Here is a 27,465-nt window from a genome sequence, read left to right as displayed (position 1 = left end):
TGCATCTTGGAGCGCTGCAAGAGCTGATTCACCAAAGTTGTCTGCTGTTCGAGGGCGCTTGTTAACTCTATGACTTGTCGGGACAAGTGTGGTTCACCATTTGGGTTGGAAGAGCTTGGACGGTATGCGTTGCCTTGAGTAATGGAAGTGTAATGAACTTTGGGCGCGAGATTTAAGTTGGGATATATCAAACCTGCGAAAAAATAAGGTGAAAATATCCCTGGTTCAATCGTCGATCTAGAAATCTGAAGCTAAGATACCGGTCTTGGACCGATTTGGGCTGCTTGGAAGGTCACAGAAATGGGCTGGGCCATATGTGTGGGTTGCTCTATGTGCAATGCACATGGGAGCTAGGTCTGGGCTTGGCTCGGGAGCTCGCTGGACTCGCATCGGGTCGAGGCTCGGGCTGGCTCGCCTTGGGCTTGGGGCCTTAAGGGTTGGAATGACATAGCTTGGATCCGCTAGTCCTGGGCTCGACCTTGGAGTGCACTGGGCTAGTGCTGGCCTTGGGCCTGCGAGGTCTGGGCTACTCCAATTGCTGCAGCTGCTTGGGCTTCAACTACTATTGCAGCACTGTGGGCTTGAATGTGGGCTGCCTTATGGTACGGGCCTGGGCCTAATACTGCGAGGTGGCCTGTTCACCGTGGGCAGTGGGTTCACCGAGGGTCACTACCATGGTGATGCCCCGTAGGGGTAACGTTGCTCCACTCGTCGTCGCGTTGAGCCTCATGGATCGTCGTGGTTTAAATCCTTGAAAGTTGAAGGTTCCGTTTGTCGTGGTTTTCGAATTTCTAGTCATCATACTTTTCTTTTATGTTTATTCAAAGAATTTTATAAAAAAATTCCAAGAACAAGAACGTACAAAAAATCTATGAATGAACAAGAAACTAGAAACTTTTGAATAAGAAAGTCTTCTTTGAGCATGTGAATCAAGACTCTCAATGAAAGCACCAATTTGTGGATGCAAATTTTGGCCTTCCTCTTCTTGGATGAAAATGCACTTGCAAAACAATTAACACCTAAGGTCAAGGCTAAGAGCCTTACGTGCCCATGATGAATTGGGGGGCTTTGGCCAAAGAACCTCCGATATCAAAGTTAGAATTTGAGAGAGAAAGTATTTAGGGAATTTTAGGAGAAGAATGGGCTTGGTTTTTTGGTGGAGAAATGAGACTATATATAGGGGTGTGGCCGGCTCTATTTGGAGAGTAGGGACCGGCCACTTATGGTGGTATTTTGAATATAATTGCAAAATATTATGTCAAATAATATCTTACAATTAATTTGGTAATTAATTCCAATTTGAAAAGGATAATTGGCAGTTACCTTGTGGGTGAAGATTTGATGAGGAATGATGAGAGAGTTTGAATAAATAACATTTTGGTCACCTTTGACCTTGATTGAGCCGTTATTGTCTGTTGCGTGCGCGTGAGAATCCTGGTGTGCCTGAAGGGTAATTTTGTCATTCTAACCCTAAAGTCCACTTGTCACCTTCTTAATTTTCTTGATTATTTTTTCGCTTCACATTTATATATATCCTCCTCCTTTAGTTCTATGTTTTTCTATTTATTTTGGTCAATATGATAAAATAATCTATATTTACCGACAAATCATAATTTGTAGAAGGATTATCTATATTTACCGACAAATCATAATTTAATACACAGTTTTTTGTTTCTAATAAGTTATTTATATATTTCTTAGGCTGATATTTGCATATATAGAAACACGCATCCTTCCAAAGGAGAAGCAAGTATTGTAAAGTAATTAGCCCTACTTATCACTTTTCTGTTAGATTGAATTACTTGAGGTTTATAACCATTTAAAGAGTTAATTGAGTTTTCTTGATTCATGTTTTTGGGGTAGACGGGTGGGCTTTCTATCGGGGGCCTGATTCTTTTAAATTGCTTTGAACGGGAGGAAGGGATTGTATAAGCAGCCACAGTCAAGGTATTGATGTGCAGTTTGACTCATCTAATCGGCTTATGGTTGATCATGGTTAAAATGCATCCAAATACTAATTAAAACTACATTCTCTCCCTACTAAAAGTTTTTGCAACGACCATACTAAAAGTTTTAACAACGACCATAGATTCCGTTGCCGTGGCCTCCAAATCAGTCGCTACAGATCAAATTTTTAGTAGTGTCTTAATTGTAATTGGTTGATAAGTTTATGCAATCGTACTCTTGTTTGATAGTACGTATAGCCAACTTAATACTAAAATCTTCACACCACTAGCAAGTCACAAACCATCCTCCAGCGAAAACAATTAATTGATGGGGTCCTCTAATTATCAATACAAGTGAAAACACAACTGTACTTCGCATCAATGAATGAACATAAAGCCATGGATATATAAATCCCCATGCATGCGACTCTTTGAATTTAACCCCAGAGGGGAATTCTACAGTCTCATGGCCGTGATGTGGTGGTGGCAGGGGCAAGATTAGCATTCGTAATAAATGCCAAACGGGGCTTGTAGAGCATGTGGTCGGATCCGTAGGTTTTTTGGTTAGGGGCCTGACCCCTCTCCATCTCTCTCTTTTCTTTATTTATAAATTTTCCCACAACGCAATTATATACACCCCATGCGATGCTAACTTGGTAGCTTAGCTACTGATGAAGCAACTCTGTGCCCTCCTATCTCAGCTATCACACTTACCTGTAAGTGATATACAGCTCCACACATTCTCCTATAACCAATTCAAATAATAAGCGAGTAGATTCTAACCGTTCATACATTGAGGCCTACATTAACCGTGTGCATGTATGGGTGAATTCTGGTTATTTTAAAAGTCTTACATGCATTAATGGTCAAAATCACTTACGCATGTAATGGTAAAACACTTTAAATTACATTTACAATGACACTTTCAATGCTATATCCGTGTAATCACTTTGTGCATGTAAGATTGTTCCCTATACATGATAACTTTCTCACAAATCTAAATTCTTTTGATAGCTTTCATAGGGTAAATAGTTTAGTTTTTACAAATGCAAGTACTAGATCGTAATGCTAAAGCATCGGGTACCGGAGTGATCTAAATTTCAAACTTCTACTAAAACAGTAAAACATGCCTAATTAACTGACATTAGCACAGCCCAAATTTGATCAAAGTCAGAGTATCACCTGACCAAACCTTAAGTAAGTCAATGATAATTTATCCCAACAAAAGCAATTAATCAATGATGACATCTACTTCAGCCGTAAGTAATCTTTACATCTTCAACTATTTTAGGTCCCCATTGTTGAAGAAGTAACTATAAGAACCTCCAGGTTTTAACTCTACGGCTTTAGGTCGGCTCAAACGTGCAATTGTCTGTAAGGACACAACATATTATGTCAACCCGTGGTTAGCATGGTTCTGTACTTTATGATGCCTCAACTACTTCGGAGGTGCTCGTACCTCGCTAGAAATAGGTGCCTGTAAGGCCTTCCTCACAACTAATTAAATTTGAACAAATTCTTCAGAGTTCAACAAATTCTTCAGAGTTCTCACATATTGTGATGAGATTATGTGATATATGATGACAATTTCTCCCATCAATTTTCACATTATCAAACACCTCATAAAAAATAACCAAACAGGTCATTGATGCAACATCTTGACAAAAACTATATTTTTACTCACTAGAAATACTTACTCAAAGAAGTTTTATGAAACTGAATAACTGAAGAGCAATCAATGTTGCAAGTGTTGTTATAAACTAAACCAAAAAAACAATCAAGCAATAAACAAAATACAACGATTTCAGAGTTCCTCCAATGTAGGAGTACCTCTCTAACAACGGAAGCTTCATTGATTACCAACAAATACAAGAGAACTCACAAACACAAAGCGTTCTCAAGTATACAAACTTATGCCTCTCACAAATTTCACACACAAAACTCTATCCCACATCCATCTATTTATACTAATAGATGTCATAGGTTTACACAAAGTTCCTAGAATATAGGAAACCAAATCCTATACTAAAACCAAATCCCAAACCAACTAGGAAACACAAATCCAAATATCTTGCATCCAAGATATCCTAATCCTTGTTTGATTCTTATTTTAGTTTAGGCATGTTGAGGTCATGCCAAATCCAACAATCTCCACCTTGGCATGAAATCCATAACGAGGCACATACAACTTTTGTTGCTCCACCATATCGCAAGATCAAACTTGCTTCAACCGTACCAAATCCAAGCAGTGCTCGAACTTAGCTGCATTAACCACCTTGTCAACATATCAGCTGGATTATCTTTTGTAGCAACCTTTTTTAGACGAATCCCACCTTCAACTACCACTTCTTTCACAAAATGATATCGTACATCAATTTGCTTAGTCCTAGCATGATGTACCTAATATCTGGCCAAATAAATGGCACTTTGGCAATCACCATATACATCGAACTTGTATTGTTCTGCACCTAAGTCTCCTAACAACCCCTAAGTCCACATTGCTTTTTTTATAGCTTTAACAATCACCATGTATTCTAGTTCTGTGGTTGATAGTGCCACCGTTGGTTGTAATATTGATCTCCAGCATATAGGACCCTTTGCCATAGTGAACTAAACCAAAAAAACAATCAAGCACTAAACAAAACATAACGATTTCAGAGTTCCTCCAATATAGGAGTACCTCTCTTACAACGGAAGCTTTATTGATTACCAACAAATACAAGAGAACTCACAAACACAAAGTGTTCTCAAATATACAAACTTATGCTTTTCACAACTTTCACACACAAAACTTTATCCCACATCCATCTATTTATACTAATAGATGTCATAGGTTTACACAAAGGCCCTAGAATATAGGAACCAAATCCTATACTAAATACAAATCTCAAACCAACTAGGAAACGCAAATCCTTCATCACATCTTTCAAAACAAATACATTTGTCTCTAGCAAAGGCTGAGTCCACGTATCCAATTGAGAACTTATCAATGTTGCCAAAATTAGATTGACCGAAATCAACCCAATTAAGTCCAAATTTTAATGCTCACAAGTGTACAAATCGTAAAGTAGTATAGTAGGCAAGCACAAGATCGTTCCAACTAAGATTGAAATAATCCTAATTATCTAACTTAATTTGTATTGCACTTGAATTGAAATGGAAAATTTGATGATTTGAGAAAGAACTTTGAAATTGTAAACGTAAACAAAAATCAAATGAGCTTAAATAAATGACAAGAACAACAAAGAAATCAAATTATAAATCAATTGCAAAAGACACTAGAGCATCTAATTTACCATAACGAATCCAACTCAATTCCTACAGTTAATTATTAATGAGTAATCATCCAAATTGACGGTCTAGTTCCTCTAATTCATATAGTATCCATGACATCTAGATTACTATGTATACTCATATGTGCTAACAATCTATGACATCTAGATTACTAAACACACACGAGTTCATTAACGATTTGAGAACTACTTAAGAGACCGCATGAAACCTAGTGTATGACATCTACATCAACGAATTCATGGTACCATTTGTAAGACGCTAAAACCGAATTAACAACATGGCATTTGCGTTAACTCGCATCACATACACTCAACTCAAACCAAAGTGGTGGTCAATCACCAAGATTAAAATCAAGCTCATAAGCACATCAAAATAAATGAAACTTTATAAATAATTAAACTGAGAAATTAAGAATTCATAGTTACCTAGCGAAAATAAATTAGTTCCGGAACATAATCAGAAATATTATAGAATTCATAAAATTAAAAGAAAAATAAGTTTAGAAAAGCTTGAAAATCTATTGCTTTGCCGCTACCTTCTTCCCCTTGATTCCCTACCTACCGCAACCTTTTTCTCCCTTTCTTTTCTTGTGATCTGCTTGCTTCTCTTTTTTTTTTTTTTTTTTTTTTTTTTTTTAATTCTTTCTTTTTCTCTTGAATCATCATTAATGATTAACCTCATTATATGCACAGTTAAACTCCTTATCAATCGAACAAACTGAGAAGCCATATATCCAAATTTATGATCTTTTCGAAGACCCACGCATTGGTAGCTGATTTCAGTAGGTGACCTTTCTTCTAATTTGGTGCGGCTAACCCTTGGGAGAGACAAATACAACCCCTTTTATTTCTTTTGTCCGTACAATTGAAGGGATAATGGCACATGCTTTACTTTATCATCTGCATAACATTTAAATGAAATAGATTTATTATTATGAAACCCAAAAAGAAAAGCATATGATCATCTTAAATATGCTAGAAGCACACATGGTCAATTTACTTAAACAAAATATTGAGAAAGAATCATACTTGACCCATTTATTTCTATAATAACCAATGAAATCCAATATAATTTTTTTTCATCTTGTTAATCTAGCTAGAGAACACAAAAATATGTAATTCCTTCATTTAAATCAAATATATAGTAAGAAAATGTAGCTTTCGGGGTAAAATAAGTAGTAAAATAGGTGCTCAACAATCAATTCCTTCATCACATTTTTCAAAACAAATACCTTTGTCCCTTGTTCCATGTAAATACCTTAGTATCCACTTACCAGCATTCCAATGCTCTCTTCCGGGATCATGCATGAATCTACTAACAATTCTAGCAGCATGTACAATATCAGGACGAATACACACCATAGCATACATTAATCCTCCAACCAAATTAGCATATGGAATACCATCCATCATCTTTATCTTTTCTTCATCAGTTTTGGGACATTGTTGACTGCTCAACTTGAAGTGAGCACCTAATGGAGTTCCTGCAGGCTTAGTGTCTCTTGTTACTCCAAACTTTTGTAACAACTTCTCAAGATACTGCTTTTGAGACAAATGCACCAAACCTTTTTGTCTATCCCTTGTGATCTCCATTCCTAATATTTTCATGGCTTTACTGAGATCCTTCATTTCAAACTCCCTTCTAGTAATAAACAAAACACAACGATTTCAGAGTTCTTCCAATGTAGGAGTACCTCTCTAACGATGGAAACTTTTTTTATTACCAACAAATACAAGAGAACTCACAAACACAAAGTGTTCTCAAGTATACAAACTTATGCCTCTCACAACGTTCACACACAAAACTCTATCCCACATCCATCTATTTATACTAATAGATGTCATAGGTTTTCACAAAATCCCTAGAATATAGGAAATCAAATCCTATACTAAAACCAAATCACAACCCAACTAGGAAACACAAATCCAAATATATTGCGTCCAATATCAAGGAGAATGTTGATTCATCAAGCGATTCCTTATTGGTGGTCCGGTATGCCCACAAAACTCTAGGTAATTCATCGACCGATTTGCTTGATGCCTTAGGCATTTCTTGAGGCTCTCCAAAAGAGTTTTATTTGATGCCTCTACCTGTTCATTGCCCTGTCGGTACTTGTGGTTTGACATATATTTGTGTATAGCATATACTATTCGTAGAACTCATTGATCTTCTAGCCGAAAAACTGAGGTCTATTGTCTGTGATTATAGTGTGCGGGATCCCGAAATGACAAATTATGCTTGTCCAAATGAACTTGATGATGGCATCTTCGGTGGTGGAATCGAGAGCTTCAGCCCCTACCCATTTGGTGAAATAATTATGCCACAATCATCATCTTTACTTTGTCAAAGGACCAAATAAATAGATGCCCACTACAAAAAAAAATGTCTAAGGCTAAGCAAAGTGTGGAGCTCGTCCGTATGAGTATTAACATATGTTTGAAGCGTTGGCACTTGTCGCATCGGTGGGCTAAGTTGGTGTCGACCCGGCACATGATGGGCAAGTACTAGAAACCCTTGTGGGCTAGCACATTAAGCGTTTCATGATACATGATGCATCTTAGGTTAGGCTTAGTGAAGCCATTCCGTAGTAGGGTATCATTTAGAATGTAAAACCATATTGCTTTCGGTTGTAGCTTACGGGCTTCTAGTCTGGCAGCTTGCAAAGTGTCGTTCTTAATGTAATCCATGATGGGATCTTATCATCTATAAGATGTATCAATCTACATCACCTCAGGTTCAACCTCGTCGATATTCGGTTGGTCATTATGTTCGACAAAGATCGAGCGTCTGAACTGGTGGTGTAAAGCAAATCCCAGGTTTTCCAATACGTCTACATGCGCATTCTCCATTCGAGGAACTTACGTTAGGGAATAAGTAATGAATGCCTTAAGAAGCTCTTGTACCTTATCCAAGTAATGGATCATCCTCATATGTTTTGCCATATACTCCTCACAAGCTTGATTAGTGATTAATTGAAAGTCATAGTGGATGGCCAACCTTAACTGTAAGTTCTTTCGTCAACCACAGACCGGCGAGTAGCGCTTCATATTCTGTCTCATTGTTCGATATGAATACATTTGGAGTGACCAGTATAAGTCCAACTTCGTCACCTTTATGTTTTGATGATACGTCTATGTACAGATGCCACATGTTGGCCGGGCGGTCTACTTCTACGAAAGTCTTGACTGCAAAGTGTGCGAGTTGAGGGGGTTGCTTCCTTTCCTCCGATGGAGTAAACTCCACAACAAAATCTGCCAAGGCCTTGGCCTTGTTGGTAGTACTTAGGTGATAAATGAGGTCATATATGGCTCAGGTCTAAGGACCACTTTAGGACTCGTTTCGAGGTATCGGGGCTATGGAGAAAAGTGCGCAAATGGTACTTTGCCATGACATAGACTATGTTGCATTGAAAGTAAGGCCGCAAACTTTTTGCAGATGTCACGAGCGCCAATATGAGCTTCAATTTTTGGGTATTGGTTCTCAATGTTAAGATAAGCCTTAAAGATGTAGTACATTGACAGGTGGGACCCCTTGCTCTTCTTGAACAAGGGTCGAACTAACTGCTATGTTGGAGACAACCAGGTAGACGTATAAGTTTTTCCCTGTTTGCGGCTTAGATAATAATGGTGGTGAAGTGAGGTAAGCCTTCAAATTTTGAAAAGCTTGCTCACGCTCATCGTCTCATTTGTCTTGTTGCCTATCTTTTGTAGAGCCTTGAAAATGACTTACATTTGTCCATCGACAGTAATAGGAAACTGTTAAGAGTCATAACTCTGCCAATGAGGCTCTGTATTTCCTTGGTCATTGACAAAGAATTCATGTCTAAGATGGCCTATATTTGCCTCAGATGGGTTTCGATTCCTTTCTGGGTCACAAGGTACCCTAAGAATCGGCCCGATGAGATGCGAATGTGCACTTGGCTGGGTTCAGCTTCATCATAGACTTTGGTAGAATGTCGAAAGTTTTGGCCTAGTTGGTGAAATGATCTTCACGTTTTGGGCTCTCTACCATGTTATCATCCATATAAACTTTCATGGATTCGTCGATGAGGCATTTGAACAACTTGTTGACCAGCCTTTAATATGTTGCATCAGCATTTTTTAGTCGAATGACATGACCTTATAGCAGTAAGTCCCTTAGTCGCTGATGATGGAGCACTTGATTTTGTCCGGCTTATGCATCATGATCTGGTTGTAACCAAAATAGGCGCTTAGAAAGCTAAGTATTTGATTGACGGAAGTGGAGTTCACCAGGATGTCGATGTGTGGGATGGGGAAGGGGCCTTTCAGACAAGCCTTGTTAAGGTATATGTAGTCCACACAAAGTCGCTTCTTGTCAAAACTTTCCTTAAGGACCAAAACTATGGTACTTCCTTGGCGAAGTTGGTTGCAAGGAGCCTATCGATCTGGACTTTGATGATGCTGGTTTTCTCGGTGGAAAAGTATCATATCTGCTCAACTAGCTTTTCTAAAGGGTATATGTGGAACTTGTGGCAAGCTATCTTGGTCTTGATCCCTGGTATGCCGAAAGGGTGGCCAAGCAAAAACATCTTTGTTGAGGAGGATGAAGGTTGTGAATCTTCCTTCTCTGTGGGACTAAGCTAAGAGCCTACGTGTGCAATTCGCTAGAGGAGGTCAGGATCGAGAATGATAAGTTTTGCGTCCTTTTCAGACAATGGTAGAGACAAGGTTGAATTCATGCTATTTGGCCTCTTTTAACCCTTGTGCTACGCATCTTCAGCCCATAACTTGGTTACCACAAATTTCCCCTACTATCTATGGGACGGAAAAACGAACTTTGAGGCAGTTGCTATTTGGAAAACATGTTGATCTTATCCATCCAATGTTTGCCCAAAATGTTGTTGTAGGGGGTGTTGAATTGTAATCTTGTCTTGGCCTAAGACAATTGATCTGGCCCATACACAAAGAAGATCCATGCACATGCTAGAGAGTTCTAGCAAAGTTCAAGTTGGTGGAATGCATGCATAAATATCTAAGACTTTTTGTAGAAAGATCTAGAATCTTAAAAAAAATTGTGTGGTTGTTAAGCATTAGCTAGAAAGTTCTAGCAATGCCAAAGTTGGCAAACCTTGCCTATAAATAGGTGAGGTGCTAAGCTATGTGATGTAACAACCAAGAGAGCAAGTAGTGAGAAGTGAGAGTGCTAAGTGAGAAAAAGCAACAAAACTTCTAAGAGTGTTTGAGTGTTTCTTCTTGTACTAAGTTTGTGAGTAAATAAAAATCTTGTGTAATACTTTAAGTATTCTTTCTTTCTGTTGCATATCAATTCTGCTGCATTACATTCTTCTTTGTGAGATAAATATCTCCAAATTAGTGAAGTCTTTTTAAACCCTAACAAAGTGGTATCAAAGCTATGGCTAGCAACGCTATGGCAGCCTTCCAAGTTCCAGTGCTCGACAATAACAACTTCGATAATTGGAGTATCAAAATGAAGGCCTTTTTGGGACACACGATGTGTGGGAAGTCATGGAGAAAGGCTACACTGAGTCAGAAGATGGAGCTACTATGTCCCAACCCCAAAAAGAGAGTTTGAAAGATTCAAGAAAGATAGACAAGAAGGCTCTCTACCTCATCTACCAAACATTAGATGACAATGGCTTTGAGAAGGTCTCGAGTGCAACCTTTGCCAAGCAAGCATAGGAGAAGCTTCAAACTTCTTACAAAGAAGTCGAACAAGTGAAAAAGGTTCGTCTTCAAGTATTAAAAGGTGAGTTCGAATCTCTACCTCATCTACCAAACATTAGATGACAATGGCTTTGAGAAGGTCTCAAGTGCAACCTCTGCCAAGCAAGCATGGGAGAAACTTCAAACTTCTTACAAAGGAGCAGAACAAGTGAAAAAGGTTTGTCTTCAAGTATTAAGAGGTGAGTTCGAATCTCTACAAATGAAAAGGTCTGAATCAATCTCTGATTATTTCTCATGACTCTTAGCCGTTTCCAATCAATTAAAAAGAAATGGAGAAAAGTTAGAAGATGTTAGAATTATGGAGAAGATACTACGCTTGTTGGACCCCAAGTTCAAGAACATTGTCGTGACGATTAAAGAAACTACAAACATGGAAGAAATTAGTATAGAGCAATTAATGGGTTCGCTACAAGCATATGAAGAAAAACATAAGAAGAGGCAAGGGAATGATGAGCAACTCCTCAAGACGCACGTCCAGCCAAAGAAGAAAGAAGAAAGTTTCGACAACGAGAGAAGCCAGTACGGAAGAGGTTGTGGTCGAGGTCACGGATGTAGACATGGACGAGGAAGTGGTTGGAACTTCTACAACTATAACAACTATGAAAGAGGATGAAGCTCAACAAAAGGTCATGGAAGAGGATGCTAAAACTTGAGGTATGAAAAATCTCAAGTTCAATGCTACAATTGTCAAAAGTTTGAGTATTATGCTTGGGAATATAGAGCTCCAAGCAACAGACCTGATGAGAAGGTCAATTATGTAAAGGAAGAGAGAGAAGAGAATGGCATTGTGCTACTAGCATGCAAGAACAATGATGAAGACCAAGACTATACATGGTACCTTGACACCGACGCCAGTAACCATATGTGCGGAACAAAAAACATTCGTAGAGCTCAATGAATGTGTAAGTGGCAACGTTTGTTTTCGAGATGAATCCAAAATACTCGTAAAAGGAAAAGGTAACATCCTTATTCCCCTGAAAAATGGGGGTCACCAATTAATTTCAAATGTCTACTATGTGCCCAATATGAAAAGTAACATTTTGAGCTTGGGTCAACTCTTAGAAAAAGGCTATGATATTCATATGAAAAATTATAGCCTTTTTCTTAGAGATGACAAAGGAAGATTACTTACCAAGGAAAAAATGTCAAAGAATAGGATATTTCCCATGAACATTCAAAACGATGTTGCAAAATGTCTTAAGATATGTTACAAAGACATATCCTGGCTTTGGCATCTTCATTTTGGGCATCTTAATTTTGGGGGATTGGAGTTATTGTCCAAGAAGGAGATGGTGAGAGGCTTACCATGCATCAGTCACCCTGATCAAGCTTGCGAATGATGTTTACTTGGGAAACAGTTCAGGAAAAGCTTTCCAAAAGAGTCTACCACAAGAGCCTAGAAGCCACTCAAACTCATTCACACCGATGTGTGCGGTCCAATAAAACCAAGCTCTTTAGGTAAAAATAATTATTTCCTTCTCTTCATTGATGATTTTTCAAGGAAAACCTAGGTTTATTTCTTGAAGCAGAAATCAGACGTCTTTGGAGCATTCAAGAAGTTCAGAGCCACTGTAGAAAAGGAAAGTTGTTGCAAGATCAAAGCCATGTGATCTGATCAAGGAGGAGAATTCACTTCAAAGGAATTTCAAGAATTCTGTTAAGCTAATGGAATTCGTCGACCTTTGACAGTTCTAAGATCCCCTCAACAAAATGGTGTGGTGGAAAGAAAAAATTGAACCATCCTCGACATGGCTAAGCATGCTCAAAAGTAAGAGATTGCCTAAGGAGTTGTGGGCAGAAACTATAGCATGTGCTGTCTACCTATCTAATCAATCTCCAACAAGAAATGTGTGGGGAAAGACTTCGCAAGAAGCATGAAGTGAAAGAAAACCAGGTATCTCTCATCTAAGAGTTTTTCGAAGCATAGCTCATGTACATGTACCAGATGAGAGGAGAACCAAACTCGATGACAAAAGTGAGAAGTTCGTCTTCATCAGATATGATTCAAATTCAAAAGGCTATAAGCTATATAATCCGAACAATAGGAAGACTGTGATCAGTCGAGACGTAACGTTCGATGAAGAAGGAGAATGGGATTTTAGCTCTCATGCAAGTGATTTCAGCTTCTTTCCTCAATTTGAAGAAGAGAATGAACAAGGGATAATGGAGCAAGCAAGAAAGGTTCAACAAGAATCCACTACTCCACCTGCTTCACCAATATCAACCAATCATGGCAATTCACCAGCATTAGCATCATTAAGTGGGAGTGTTGAGCAAAAATTGTACATAATATGTAAACAAATAATTCACTTGGCACAATTTCACTCTCGTTCGTTTTTTTCGAAGAGGGTTTTATTAGTTTGAGTTCAACCCATTCTAGGTTACGCGCCTATTAATTACAACCTTTCTTTTAGGAAAGGAATACCCTTTGATTCTAATATGAATAAATCTTAACTTGTGAATTTGGGTGTTTATTTGATTTTGTGACTGCATCTAGGTAGAGCCCTAGATTGCCTACGTATCCTCGTTGAGGGATCAAGTCACTCGTAGTTCCTTGTATGCTTGACACTTGTTTGGATTTGATGCCTTGTGCAGTTTTAGCTTATGCATTTGATGCCTTGTGCAGTTTTAGCTCATGCGGGTGATGATTTTGCGCCATTGGAGCTTTTGATGCCTTGTGCAGTTTTAGCTCATGTTGGCAATGAGCAAGGACGTGGCTTCATACCATTTGAGTCTTGTTACGGCTTCGTGCCCTTTGATACTTGATATGGCTTCGTGCCATTTGATACTTGATACGGCTTCGTGCCATTTGAGTCTTGTTACGGCTTCATGGTTTTTGTAATTTAAACTGGTTTTATGCCATTTGAAGCGGCTTCGTTCCATTTGAGGCTTTTCTTCGGCTTCGTTGCATAAGCAACATATATTAATTGTAAATCTAGGAATTATGCTTCCATACTTCTTTTTTACTCTTCGTAGAATCTGTAATTACTTGGTCAAAGTAACATAAGTGAATTTAGTTTATATAAACCAGGGATTCATCTTGATTTCTTGGTTGCGTCTAAAATTTGATATCAGACTACCTACGTATCCTTAACAGAATCAAACCGGCGTAGTTCGTAAAATATTTGATTTGGGTTTGTAGACTTGTGTTCAGACTTGGTAAAATGAGAAGCCAATTGGATCTATTTAAAACCCATATATATGACCTTTGGTAATCACCTAATAGACTTTGTGCAATAGGACTTTAATTTGTCTTCTTTTTAAGTAGCTTTGGAGACAGAAAATGAGACTCCCACAAAGGACAAAGCCACCCCACTTTTTTATTTTCTTGCCTTTGAACTTTCAACTATTTTAACATGGGATTTTAAACCCATTTGGACAACAAGTTTTACTCTCCCTTTTTTTTATGCCTTTAAGGCTTCAAAGTTCAACACCTATGTGGGGTGCAGACTGGACTCCTAATTTCAATACCCTTTCTTCTTCTCCACATGAGCAGACTTAGCCTTTATTCACTTTTTTCGTTTGGTGTCGATGAGATGGGGTTGCCCATCTTACCTTCCTTGTTTTTTCTTTCTTTGTCTCATGACCTTGTCAGTTTATCTCCATTCCTCAATTATAAATAAAGCCCATAATTTAGATGGGGGTGAAGGGGTAATGACTTTATTTTCTCCACATGAGTCAATTACCACGTGAGGTGCCAGGCTTAGTAGCATTCACACCCCTCTACAAGATGGCTTCAGAGATTTTTTTTTCTTGGCTCTAAAAACCGGTGGTCTCCCTCCAGAAGCAAAAGGTAGTTCCATAATACCTGGGCTCCCGTTGATTTCACAATGTTTTGAAATTCCTTTTGGGTTTACTAGCCGTTGATTTCCGGATGAAGATGATTAAGACTGGAGTTCCATCTCTTTTTTAATTATTCCAATTTATCCTCTTTCCCCCCTCAAATTGCATAGCCCCCCTTTTGCGTAGGTCACTGAACTTTCATTTTTTTTTTTTTTGCTGCATCATTCTTTTGTTTCTTGCCACTTGTGCTTTTCTTTTTTGTGGATCAAAGACTCGAAACGAAGAGGGCAGGGGGTGTCGAGCAGGTTACCCATTTTTGTTTTCTTTATGTTTTGGGTTTGTTTGTGTATTTGGAGTGAAGTGAAGCTCTAAACTACGATGAATTTTGTGTGCAAGCGTCAGGAGCAATGACCTCTCTTCTATTTGGTTGTTGGATATACTATTTTGCAATACCAAGTTCTTTGAAACAAGTGTTGATTCATGGCTCCAAATGTGAGGATTACACTCTGAAATTTGTAGTAACGCACTCATAGTATTTGCCGTATTTCGAATGGGTTTTGGTGTATTAGTGTGTAATTATCACTCTTTGGCATTTATGTTTCCATGTAGAGAATTATTTGACTGGTCTTAACGGTAGACATTGGTCACCCCTTTTGTGCTCCCATCCATGTGTTGTCTTTGATACTTGCCATCCTTTCTCATTAACACTTTGTACAAAGTGATGCTTTTCCCAAAACCTTTTGTAGTTTTGCTTTGTTTTCTGGTTCTTTAAAGGTTTCCATGTGACTGAATTTTCCAATTAATTTGGGAAGTTTGACAACGAGGTATTCCTTCTTTGTGAACTTGGGATAGCTTGAACTCCGTTCTTTAGTCTTATCTTCACGTGGCAGAGAAGCAGGTTTCTTTTAGCTGTCCATTTAAGGACTTGGGAAATTTCCTTTCTTTCCTTTTTGTCTTGTAGCAACTGTTAGTTTTATTTCAAAGCCTTTAGTCAAAATTTTGACACAATGTTTGATAAAAATGATAGCCACACTTAAGTCCTTCAGAAGATCTTCTTCCTTTTCCTTTCTCTGGAGTAATCTTTGAAAAATGATAGCTACACTTAAGTCCTTCAAAAGATATCTTCTTCCTTTTCCTTTTTCTGGAGTAATCTTTGAAGTCTAGGATATCAGCAGCTAAACACCTTTTAGGAGCATATTGCTTCTACTTTTGCCAATAAGCTCATGCACTGATGCGATGAAAGTTCAGCACTCAAATTAAACCCTCTTGTTGTCAAATTGTAGTATAAATGCAAGTAGGGATCGTTCTAAACCGGTGATTAGGAGGGCTTGCTAAAACCTCTAAACTTACTCAAAAACATAAAAACAAAGTTAAAAACGTTTGAATAAACTCAAGGGACTCAAAACAGATTCTAAAGACGTAAAACAACTTAAATACACTCAAAATTGCCTAAAAACACTTACTGGGCAAATTTGACTCTAACACAACTTTGGATGAATTTAGTGTTTTGGTTTGAATTAAAACACTCAAAAACACTAACGAAATAGAAATTTAACACTTTGAAGCAACAAAGTAAAAGGGGGATTTTGGTTCTGACGAATTCGAAACAAACAAACAACTTATAAAATTAGACAGATTGTAAAACGAATTTAAGAAATGGATGGATTAGCTAGAGGTCCGTTCTTCACACATGACACACTTGTACATGAATTGATTTCCAATTGCTTTTCAATAAACTATGATGCTCAACACCCCAGATTAACCGTGATGCACAAATTCACCCTCAAATTTTCCTTTACTCATTGAGTTGGATGAATGCATGCAACAACCTAAATCATTCTCTAAAAGTCCCCTATATGAATGCATAATAGAGATGCAATCAGAGATCATTACCTTCAATGAAAATCATAAGTGTTGACGAGGCAATTATAACTATGAATGCATGATACATTTGCCGAGAATTCAATTAACGCGATTGTGATAAACAACCTTCACTACTCATGAATATAAACTTGTAACAATTAGGTGAAGCTCATTTATATTCTAGCATCTAATTCATGCATGAAAACTAAGTATGCATCCTTAATAAACATACAAGAATCAGTTATGAATAAAATAGATAATTGAATTGCAATCACAACTTATCAAATCACAATTGGAAGAAATCAATTCATATCTCAAGCCTGTTCATGGCTTCAAACTTCCCCCTAACTAAATAGGGGTTTAGCCACTCATAATTGCAACAAAATTAGAAAATAACAAAGTAGACATTGAAAGCAAGAACGAAGTACACCTAAAACGCTCCAAAGTTCCAAGCTTGAAACGCCAAGGACCTTTGTTTTCACCACCTTGTTGCAACACAAGTGTCTAGGATGTGTATGGATATATGGATGGAATGGATCTCACGGCTAAGAGATGAAAGTGTATGGATTGGTTAGATGTAGTATGGCTAGATGAATGGATGGAGGTCACGACAAGGAAAGGGATGAAAGTGTTTGTGAATGTAGCTTCTTGGATGGATTTGTAGTGTCTTTGGATGATGGCCCCCTTTAGGAAGGGGAATTGTGGATGTATTTATAGGCTAGGGAGAGGATAGTGTATGTTGTGGTAATGAGTGGATGTAATGGGTGTAGTGGGTGAGTGTTTCTAGCCTCTTTTGACTTCAAATTCGTCCATCCATCTTGCTCCATGCATAAGCTATCCAATCTTGGCCAAAAACTGCTCTAAATTGCTCCAAATTGCACTTTCTTGCCAACTTTGCCATTAGGACCTACAAACACACGAAAATAGCTTAAAACACTCTTATAAGCAATAACTAACTAAGTAAGTGCAAGAAAACATGTTAACTAAGTCGTATAAATATGCTCTTATCATGCACTGTTGTTGATTGAATAACAAAAACAGGTTATGGTCGATATTTGGATTCGAAACTTTTGTTATTTCTTTACAAATCTATTGCTTGCCATGACACCAATGGTTCCTTCTTTCTTAGGATGGACGATGAATACGGATTTCTTAGACTTGATTGGAACTTCACGGGGTGGTTTAGGCCACCTCGAAGAAATTCATGGGATTTTGGAGATTATTTCTGCTGCTGTCAGTGGGGACTCCAGATCCTTTTCTTCATTTCTCTTTTAAATGTTGCAATTTTCTTGTATAAACTGAAGGTTAAAGACTCTAGGTAACTGATTACACCCTATTTTCTTCATTTTTGTCTGCAACACAACATCAAACAAGAGAAATAAATAAATTAATAGAACTTGTTTCATACCTGGTGATGAATGTTTCTTCTTTTGGATCTTGACTCGAAAGCACAAAGGATCAAACTGCTTGCTCTCTTTTCTGGCAGCACCTTGTTGCTTTTGGTATTTTCTCTCAAAGTTTCTCTATTTTTTCTGCAGAGTTTCCCCTCTCATTTTCTGTGTTTTTCTCTTGCTGCAGTTGATGCCTATTTATAGGCATCCTAGGAAGGCTCTAGAGTTTGTTACGTGGGGGGAGATGGAGGCCATCACCTCTTGCCACTTTCTGTTAACCCCTATTTCTGACTCCACGTTTCTTTTTATTGCAGAAAATGGGGGAGCACCTGTTTTTTGTACGCTTCTTTCCCCTTTTGTAGGAAGAAATGCATATTCTATTATTTATTTATTTATTTATGGATGTTGATTTGTATGTAAAACCCATCCTCATCTTTTGGGTTGAATAACATTTTTGTTTTACCTTGTAGTTTGACCAAATTTGTATGGACTCTATTTTTTATTTTGTATATTTTTGTTGTTCAACAGGGAGTCTAAATGAAAGAGAAGTCACACGCACAAGAAGTATACGAGATCTCTATGAGGTAGCTAAAAGACTTGATAATCCTATGATTTTCTGTCTCTTTGCTGATTGTGAACCAGTTGACTTCCAAGAAGCAGTGCAAGATACTAAGTGGAGGAAAGCAATGGATGAAGAAATTGAAGCAATCTAGAAGAATGATACATGAGAACTCGCTATTCTTCCGAAATGACACAAAGCCATCGGAGTTAAGTGAGTGTACAAGACAAAGAAAAATTCCAACGGAGAGGTCGAAATATACAAGGCTAGATTAATGACAAATGGCTATAGTCAAAGAGCCGGAATCAACTATGATGAGGTATTTGCACTTGTTGCTCGTTTGGAAATGATACGATTACTAATTTATTTGGCAGCTCAAAACAAATGGAAGATTCAACAAATGGATGTGAAGTCCGTTTTCCTAAATGGAGTCCTTGAAGAAGAAGTCTACATTTAGCAACCATCAGGCTATGAAATCAAAGGGCATGAATACAAAGTTCTGAAGCTGAAGAAAGCCCTCTATGGGTTAAAACAAGCACCACGAGCATGGAATAGTCGCATCGACAAGTACTTTCAAGAGAACAACTTCATCAAGTGCCCTCATAAACATGCTCTCTATGTCAAAGTCAAAGATGAAGATATTCTGATTGTGTGCTTATATGTGGATGATCTAATATTCACAAGAAATAATCCAAACATGTTTGAAGAATTCAAGATGACTGACATCGGGTTGATGGCATACTACCTAGGCATTGAAGTCAAACAGAACGAAGAAGGTATTTTCATCTCCCAAGAAAACTACACAAAGGAGATACTGAAAAAGTTCAAACAGGACGACTGCAAGCCCATAAGCACACCAGTGGAGTGCGGAGTCAAACTAACCAAGCATGACAAAGGAGAAAGCGTAGATCCAACATTTTTCAAAAGTCTAGTTGGAATCTTGCGCTACTTGACTTACACAAGACTAGATATTCTCTGTGTCGTCAGATTAGTCAGTCACTACATGGAGAATCCCACAACTACACATTTGAAGATGGTCAAAAGAAATCTTCGATACCTTAAAGGTACTATTAACTTTGGCTTGTTCTATTCCAGTTATAGTAACTACAAACTTATTGGATATAGCGATAGTGATTGGGCAGGAGATTCCGATGATAAAAAAAACACTACTGGATTTGTTTTCTTCATAGGAGACACTGCATTCACATGGATGTCAAAGAAGCAATCGATTATCACACTATCTACCTGTGAAGCTGAATACGTAGCTGTTACCTCATGCGTTTGCCATGCAATTTGGCTAAGAAACTTGCTGAAAGAATTAAGCATGCCACAGGAAGAGCTAACAAAGATCTATGTTGATAACAAGTCTGCAATAGCTCTAGCAAAGAATCCAGTATTCCATGACAGGAGCAAACACATAGATACCCGCTATCATTACATAAGAGAGTGTATTGCAAGAAATGATGTGCAAATGGAATATGTGAAGTCTCAAGACCAAATTGCGGACATATTCACTAAGCCACTCAAACAAGAAGACTTTATCAGACTGAGGAACTCAATCGGTGTCACAAGACAAGATTAAGGGGGGATGTTAAATTGTAATCTTGTCTTGGCCCAAGACAATTGATCTGGCCTATACACAAAGAAAGATTCATGCACATGCTAGAGAGTTCTAGCAAAGTTCAAGTTGGTGGAATGCATGCATAAATATCTAAGGCTTTTTGTAGAAACATCTAGAATCTTGTAAAAATGTGTGGTTGTTAAGCATTAGCTAGAAAGTTCTAGCAATGCCAAAGTTGGCAAATCTTGCCTATAAATAGGTGAGGTACTAAGCTATGTGATGTAACAACCAAGAGAGCAAGTAGTGAGAAGTAAGATAAACATCTCCAAAGTAGTGAAATCTTTTTAAACCCCAACAAGGGGATAGCTCATTAATGACCTAATGGAACATGAGATAAATTTAATTGAGTGAGACATTAACACAATAAGATTTTAAACATCCCTTAAAATATATTATTGTGCGTGTAAGTACCACCAAAAATGAAAAAAAAAAATTATTAAAGGGCGAAATTGAGGATGACGCAGGAAGCAAATGAGAGGGATAAAGAGGCGCGACTAGTGGGAAGGATAAAGATGGGTAATTAGTGGGAGTTCGAAGAGAGGGAGATGGAGATAGAAATAGTGACTGAGAGAAAGAGAGTCTCTTTATCTTCAGTTGTGAAGAATACAAGTTGAGAAGAAGTGTGCAAATTTTGAATCGTCGATTACAATTGTGTGGAAGGTCTCTAATTTACATACGATGGCGTGTGTTGTGCAATGGTGGTCCAAGTCCTGAAATGGTAATCCATAAAATGATGGAGGATTTGAATAATCTCACTCAAATGATTCACATGTCAGCAAAATGTGGGCTGGAAACGATCTGAAAAGGAGTTGAAATAAGTGGTGAGTCAACTCTCTTGTTTTAGATCTGGTTGGGTTAAAACTGGAACTTTGGGCTTAAAAGGAAGTTAGCCAAGAAGAAGGTCTAGAAGGAAGGAAGCCCAAGGCTCAGCCGAAGCCCAGAAGGCGGAAGAAGCCATTTTCCCGACGAAGTGTAGGTCACTTGAGCCACTTGCTCACCTACCTAGAAGTCAAGTGGTGTAGACTAGCCAGCTAATCAGCCCAAAAGTACTTTACAATGGCAGTACAAGTAAAAAACTGATGAGTCACTACCCTTCAGCCGCATTCAGGCAAGATCGATGTTGCAGGCAGCCAAGCCAAATCATCTATAAAAAGGGAAAGAAATATCAGAGATAAGGACACTCAATCAAACAAACAAATACATAAACTCTGCTCAAACAAGATTTGCATACAAAGCTGTAGTCAGCACCAAGCCTTTATCTTTTTCAGGATCAACCTTCACCAAAAGCCTTTGTAAAAGCTCTGCTACCTTGTCTGAATCTTGCTGTAGTATCGATTCCCTCCTGTAAACTCATCTCCCAATCTCCCCTTCTAGCTCTTAAACCCTTTGTAAATCACAAAGAGAGGAAGTTGCAAGACGATCAGCCTTACCCAACCCTCTTTGTTCTGTCTTTTCATTCATAAATCTAGTAATATGATGTATACTTCTATATGTATCCAAGTTATTTCTAGCAAGTTTATGATTCAAAGGTTTCTTGGTTCTTGAAATCTGGTCGGTGATGCGATGAAAGTTAAGCACTCAAATTAAACCCTCTTATTGTCAAATTGTAGTATAAATGTAAGTAAGGATCGTTATAAACCGGGGATTATGAGGGCTTGCTAAAACCTCTAAACTTACTCAAAAACATAAAAACAAAGTTAAAAACGTTTGAATAGACTCAAGGGACTCAAAACAGATTCTAAAGACTCAAAACAACTTAAAAACACTCAAAACTGCCTAAAAACACAAACTGGGCAGATTTGACTCTAACACAACTTTGGACGAATTTAGTGTTTTGACTTAAATCAAAACACTCTAAAACACAAACAAAACAGATTCTAAACACTTTGGAACAAGAAAGTAAAATGGGGGTTTTGATTTGAATGAATTTGAAATAAACAAGCAAGTTATAAAACTAGGCAGATTATAAAATGAATTTGAGAAATAAAATGATGGATGGATTAGTTAGAGGTCCGTGATGCACAAATTAACCCTCAGATTTTCCTTTACTCATTGAGTTGGATGAATGCATGCAACAACCCAAATCATTCTCTAAAAGTCCCCTATATGGATGCATAATAGAGATACAATCAGAGATCATTACGTGCAATGAAAATCATAAGTGTTGACGAGGCAATTATAACTATGAATGCATGATACATTTGCCAAGAATTTAATTAACACGATTGTGATAAACAACCTTCACTACTCATGAATATAAACTTGTAACAATTAGGTGAAACTCATTTATATTCAAGCATCTAATTCATGCATGAAAACTAAGTATGCATCCTTAATAAATATACAAGAATCAGTTATGAATAAAATAGATAATTGAATTGCAATCACAACTTATCAAATCACAATTGGAAGAAATCAATTCATATCTCAAGCATGTTCATGGCTTCAAACTTCCCCCTAACTAAATAGGGGTTTAGCCACTCATAGTTGCGACAAAATCAGAAAATAACAAAGTAGACATTGAAAGCAAGAACGAAGTACACCTACAACGCTCCAATCTTCAAGCTTGAAACGCCAAGGACCTTCTTTTTCACCACCTTGTTACGGCACAAGAAAGGGGAGTGGCTAAATGGAGGTCACGGTAAGGGATGAAAGTGTAAGTGCATGGAGTTGTGAGATGTGAAAATGTAGTGTCTTTGGATGGAGATGGAATCCTTTAGGAAGGGGAATGGTGGATGTATTTATAGGCTAGGGAGAGGATAGTGTATGTTGTGGTAATGAGTGGATGTAATGGGTGTAGTGGGCACAACGAGTAGATGTAATGGGTGTAGTGGGATGTGGTAATGAGTGGATGTAATGGGTGTAGTGGATGAGTGTTGTAATGAGTGGATGTAATGGGTGTAGTGGGTGAGTGTTTCTAGCCTATTTTGATTTCAAATTCGTCCATCCATCTTGCTCCATGCATAAGTTATCCAATCTTGGCCAAAAACTGCTCCAAATTGCTCCAAATTGCACTTTCTTGCCAACTTTGCCATTAGGACCTACAAACACACAAAAATAGCTTAAAAAACTCTTATAAGCAATAACTAACTAAGTAAGTGCAAGAAAACATGTTAACTAAGTCGCATAAATATGCTCCTTTCAGTCGGTTTAGCTTGATCAGATCTAAGTTCTAACCTTACGGGCATATAAGATTTATCAATCAAAAGTCATTGGTCTCAAGGCATAAAAAAGAACTTTATGTGGACTTAACCCATCCATGACAATCCTTGATAACAAAAAGTCCGAAGTTACTTGGGGCGCAAGTAATCATCCTATTTCTGAGTTTTACTTATGTTATATTATGATTGCCACAAAACGCTTGAGTATAGAATTAATTATGATAGGAAGCCTCAAAGCCTATACCTAAGGCCCTACAAAGGCACCTATCTTGGTTCGTTTTGCTCTTCGGGCTCGGGTGATTAAAATATAATAGTTGTAATACTTCTGCAACAATGAAACAACCACTATATGTTCGAGTACTTGGTTAGTTTTGATTGTGAGCCTCAAGGCCTACACCTAAGGCCCTAGAAAGGCACCTTTTATAGCTAACTTGGTCTCTCAGGCATATACAATTAAACTAAACCTCTGTTTTACATCTGCTATGCTAAAGATGGTAATGGCACGCCTGAACACTTAAAGTTAATTTTGATTGTGAGCCTCAAGACCTACACCTAAAGCCTCACAAAGGCACTTTTCAGAATTGACTTTGTCCTTCTCTTACAGCATGCCAATAAGCAGAAGCCCGACAGACAATATCAATCGGCGCCAACCTCTTGGGGAGCTGTGTGCTCATCGGCCAGGAAATGTCCCCATTGGAAATTGCTCCAGACGAACATAGTTTTGGCATGCTCGGTGGAACCCTTGATCAAATCTTACCTATCAAAGAAATATGTCAAAAATACCTGAAGATTGAAAAAGGGCAGTTGTTCCAGAAAAATTAATTAATGAAGACTTGCAAACTACCTTGTCAAAGATTGGAAAACGCCTCTATAGGCTTCAGAAGGAAAACAAACCTAGTTATGGGACCAACTATTCCTATATCTTTTACTCTACTTGGGGATAAAGATGATGGGGAAAAAGAAAGAAAAAAGCTTGAGGCCAGCTAGCCAAATGAAGAAATAACCTTGGTAAAAACTCCACTTAGCCCATTAATATTCTTACAGAAAAATCAGGGGCAAGTCGAAGCAATGGTGGACAAGCATGCAGATCCCTTTTCAGAGGCCCCAGTAAATATGATTAATTTAGCATGGGCCGAGAAGAGAAAAGGAAAGGTTGCAAATGAGACAAAAGAAGAAAGGCTGGCTGATAAATCCACACAAAGGGTGATCAAATTGCCCGAACATCCAAAAGCAGCCATAATCAAAAGGATAGTTATGTGCAGTAGATGCCAATGCAAGTGTGAGCTCGAAATACTGCCAGCAGGAGTCCTCATTGATCATGAGCTGATCAAGAGAAAAGAAGAAGAAGAAAGAAAAGAAGCCCGCGAGAAAGCTAGGCGGACAGCAGGAAGAGATACTTCCTGAAGTGTTTTTCAGCGGTTGGGAGGGGATTCCCAACCTAGAGCTTTATCAGAAGTGTTTCGAAATCATGAAGCTTCTGAAGAGGCGGAAGACAAGGAGGCCAAAGGTCCAAAAGAGAGGGAGATATGGCATCCTCAATATAGCCATACAGGAAGAGAAGTAAAAAGAAATGATAGGATAACAAATCCTGTCAAAAAGGATAATCATGCCCGTCTCGGGAGAAAATGGTACGTGGTCGGAAAAAATGGGCAACCCGCTAAACAAATGGGAGCCTCCATGATTAGAAGGGTCCAGAGGCAGCACAAAGCCTACATGAACTCTTTAAAGACTCACGCAACATCTGATGCCTCCAAGAATCAAAAGTTCGAAAAAAACATCATCTGGGGGAAGTAGTCAGTTCCATTGGAGGAGTAAAAAAGATGTGGATAGGGCTAATAACAAAACAGAAGGCAAAGGGAACCATGTACCACAAAGCCTACACCCTGGGAAGTACAGGATTTTGAGGAGAGCTTAAGAGGATATGATAATGATGCCAACTCCCGAATGGAAGACATAACCTATTTGTTTTGGAACTGTTTCGCCCGAAAAGAGACTCCCTTCTATATCATTGGTGGATCCTTTTAGTGAAGTGCCAAAGCAGATACTAGATTCGGGCATACATCAACAGAAGGGGGCACCAGAACCACTACTCTCAGAAGATGCGATGGCCTGGTTAAATGAGTTTATGGGCCAAATTGAAAGCAAGAAAGAAGACTTTCCAAAGCCTAGCAATTTTCATATCAACATGACGTATGTGTTATCCGCCATGCTTGGTGCCGAGCTTGATCAGCCCGCCACTATGGAAGGTGACTATTTGATAGCAGAGCCAATGATGGCCCATGTTAGTGTTAAAGTAGCTGGAAATGGAGAGTTGGGAAAAGCTGAATCATCCGAGACATCCAAAGATGGTCCATTAAGGATCTATATAGATAAAATGGTGTTCAGCCGCCCAAACATATTGCTAGCCAACCATCTTAAGCCAATATATGTTGCAGCTCATTTGGAGGGGGTGCCCTTCAAAAGGGTTTTGATTGATGGTGGAGCGGCTGTGAATGTACTACTAGCTAAGCAAATGAAGAAGATGGGGAGAGGTGTAGAAGATCTCATTCCCACAGACCTCACGGTTTCGAGCTTCTCGGGCACTATCACCAAAACTCATGGGATATTGCCTTTAGAAGTGAAAGTGGGGTCCAAATAAATCATGCTGGCATTCTTTGTGGTGGATTGCACTTCCACCTATGGAGCATTACTCGGAAGGGACTGGATCCATCAAAGTCTCGCCATACCCTCCACTCTATATGAACAAGTTGCTATTTACCATGAGGTAGGGACGGAGGGGCCAGGCTTTTGGGAGATGGTGGAGGCCGAATCACATCCATTTCTCCTTACCGCCAATGTTGCGGAGGCAAGTTTCTACAATCCCAATGTAGGAATTCTGCAATGTTCATGAGCTGATAAGAACGGCCACCCTACCAAGGTGACGGCCCAAAAAACTCTTAAAACAAGGAATGCTCTTCACTAGAGAGGAATGGGATAGACCCTGCATCGTCCTAACATCCCGACACCATCAATGACAAAATAAAAGAGAAAGGATCAGGTAATGGCAATCAGGTCCCTGATAAAAAAAACGTTAGTGTGTGGGAGAGGAAGAAAGCAAGAAAGGGAGCTCTTAGAAAGAGAAGAGCAGGAATGGTAGCTAGGAACTCCAACCAGCCAGTATAAAAGTAGAGAAAAGCTTTGTGGAGAAGAATTGGATGCGGCCATATGAATGGCCGAGTGCATATATGACTTGGATGGGCCAAACGACTTGCCCGAAAGCTCGGAGTTGGTTGAATTTTTGTGCGCAGAGCCTAACAAGCCACCACCAAAAGTTCAGGATCCTTTGGAAGTCATTGATTTGGGGACAGAAGGAGATCCAAGACCTATACAAATTAGTGGCTTGTTAAAAACTAATGATCGGGCAAAGATTATCTGTCTTCTGCAAGAATTTAAAGATTGTTTTGCTTGGCATTATACTGAGATGCCATGTTTAGATTCAACCTTGGGGGAACACATAATGCCCATTAAGGAGGGATATAAACCTGTTAAACAAGCACCACGAAGGATGTCAAAAGAAATAGAAGAAAAGGTCAAAGAAGAAATTGAAAGACTAGTAAAAGCTGGATTTATTAGACCTGCCAAATATGTGGAGTGGTTGGCCAACATTGTACCCGTTTTAAAAGCCATAACAAAAGCAGTACAATGTTATGTTGATTACAGAAATATTAATGCTGCTACACCAAAAGATGAATATCTCATGCCCATGGCTGATCTATCCATAGATACAGTGGCAAAACACAAAGTCTTATCTTTTATAGATGGAAATGCTGGGTATAATCAGATAAAGATGGCCCAGGAAGATATACACAAAACAGCTTTTAGGTGTCCCGGGCATGTGGGGGCATATGAATATTAGTCATGCCATTCGGGCTCAAGAATGCTAGTGCAACCTATTAAAAGGCAATGAATGTCATCTTTCATGATTTGATTGGCCAGAACATGGAGATGTACATCGATGACATCGTGGTGAAATCCAAAACAGAAGAGCAGCATTTGACAGACCTCAGACAAGCTTTGACAAGGATGGGGATCCATAAACTAAAAATGAATCCAAAAAAATGCGCGTTTGGAGTGAGAACGGGCAACTTCTTGGGATTCCTGGT

General features: G+C 38.5%; 1 protein-coding gene and 1 long non-coding RNA gene across 2 annotated transcripts; one reads left to right on the top strand and one right to left on the bottom strand.

Annotated features, from left to right (window-relative positions):
• The first annotated feature begins 10,726 nt into the window (after nucleotides 1-10,726).
• Nucleotides 10,727-11,558, top strand: LOC139191117 (uncharacterized). The gene is made up of 3 exons (XM_070811667.1): nucleotides 10,727-10,867; nucleotides 11,025-11,124; nucleotides 11,191-11,558. Exons 1-3 carry the CDS (start codon nucleotides 10,727-10,729, stop codon nucleotides 11,556-11,558), a joined length of 609 nt encoding a protein of 202 aa, XP_070667768.1.
• A 5,274-nt stretch (nucleotides 11,559-16,832) lies between these two features.
• LOC139191601 (uncharacterized) lies at nucleotides 16,833-18,208 on the bottom strand. The gene is made up of 2 exons (XR_011575691.1): nucleotides 18,000-18,208; nucleotides 16,833-17,498 (listed from the first exon to the last, which is right to left on the bottom strand). It is a non-coding gene; the product is annotated as an uncharacterized lncRNA (long non-coding RNA).
• Between the last annotated feature and the right edge of the window lie 9,257 nt (nucleotides 18,209-27,465).

Source organism: Malus domestica, chromosome 14 (genome assembly GCF_042453785.1).
Source record: "Malus domestica chromosome 14, GDT2T_hap1".
Lineage (NCBI taxonomy): Eukaryota > Viridiplantae > Streptophyta > Magnoliopsida > Rosales > Rosaceae > Malus > Malus domestica.
This window is presented reverse-complemented; position numbering and strand designations above follow the sequence as displayed.

Bases quoted from the DNA above. Each gene is read 5' to 3' on its own strand.
- LOC139191117 (XM_070811667.1), top strand. From the start codon at position 10,727: ATGGAGAAAGGCTACACTGAGTCAGAAGATGGAGCTACTATGTCCCAA. The intron at 10,868-11,024 runs GTCTCGAGTGCA...GGCTTTGAGAAG, and splicing joins ATGACAATGGCTTTGAGAAG to GTCTCAAGTGCAACCTCTGC. The intron at 11,125-11,190 runs GTGAGTTCGAAT...CATGACTCTTAG, and splicing joins TTGTCTTCAAGTATTAAGAG to CCGTTTCCAATCAATTAAAA.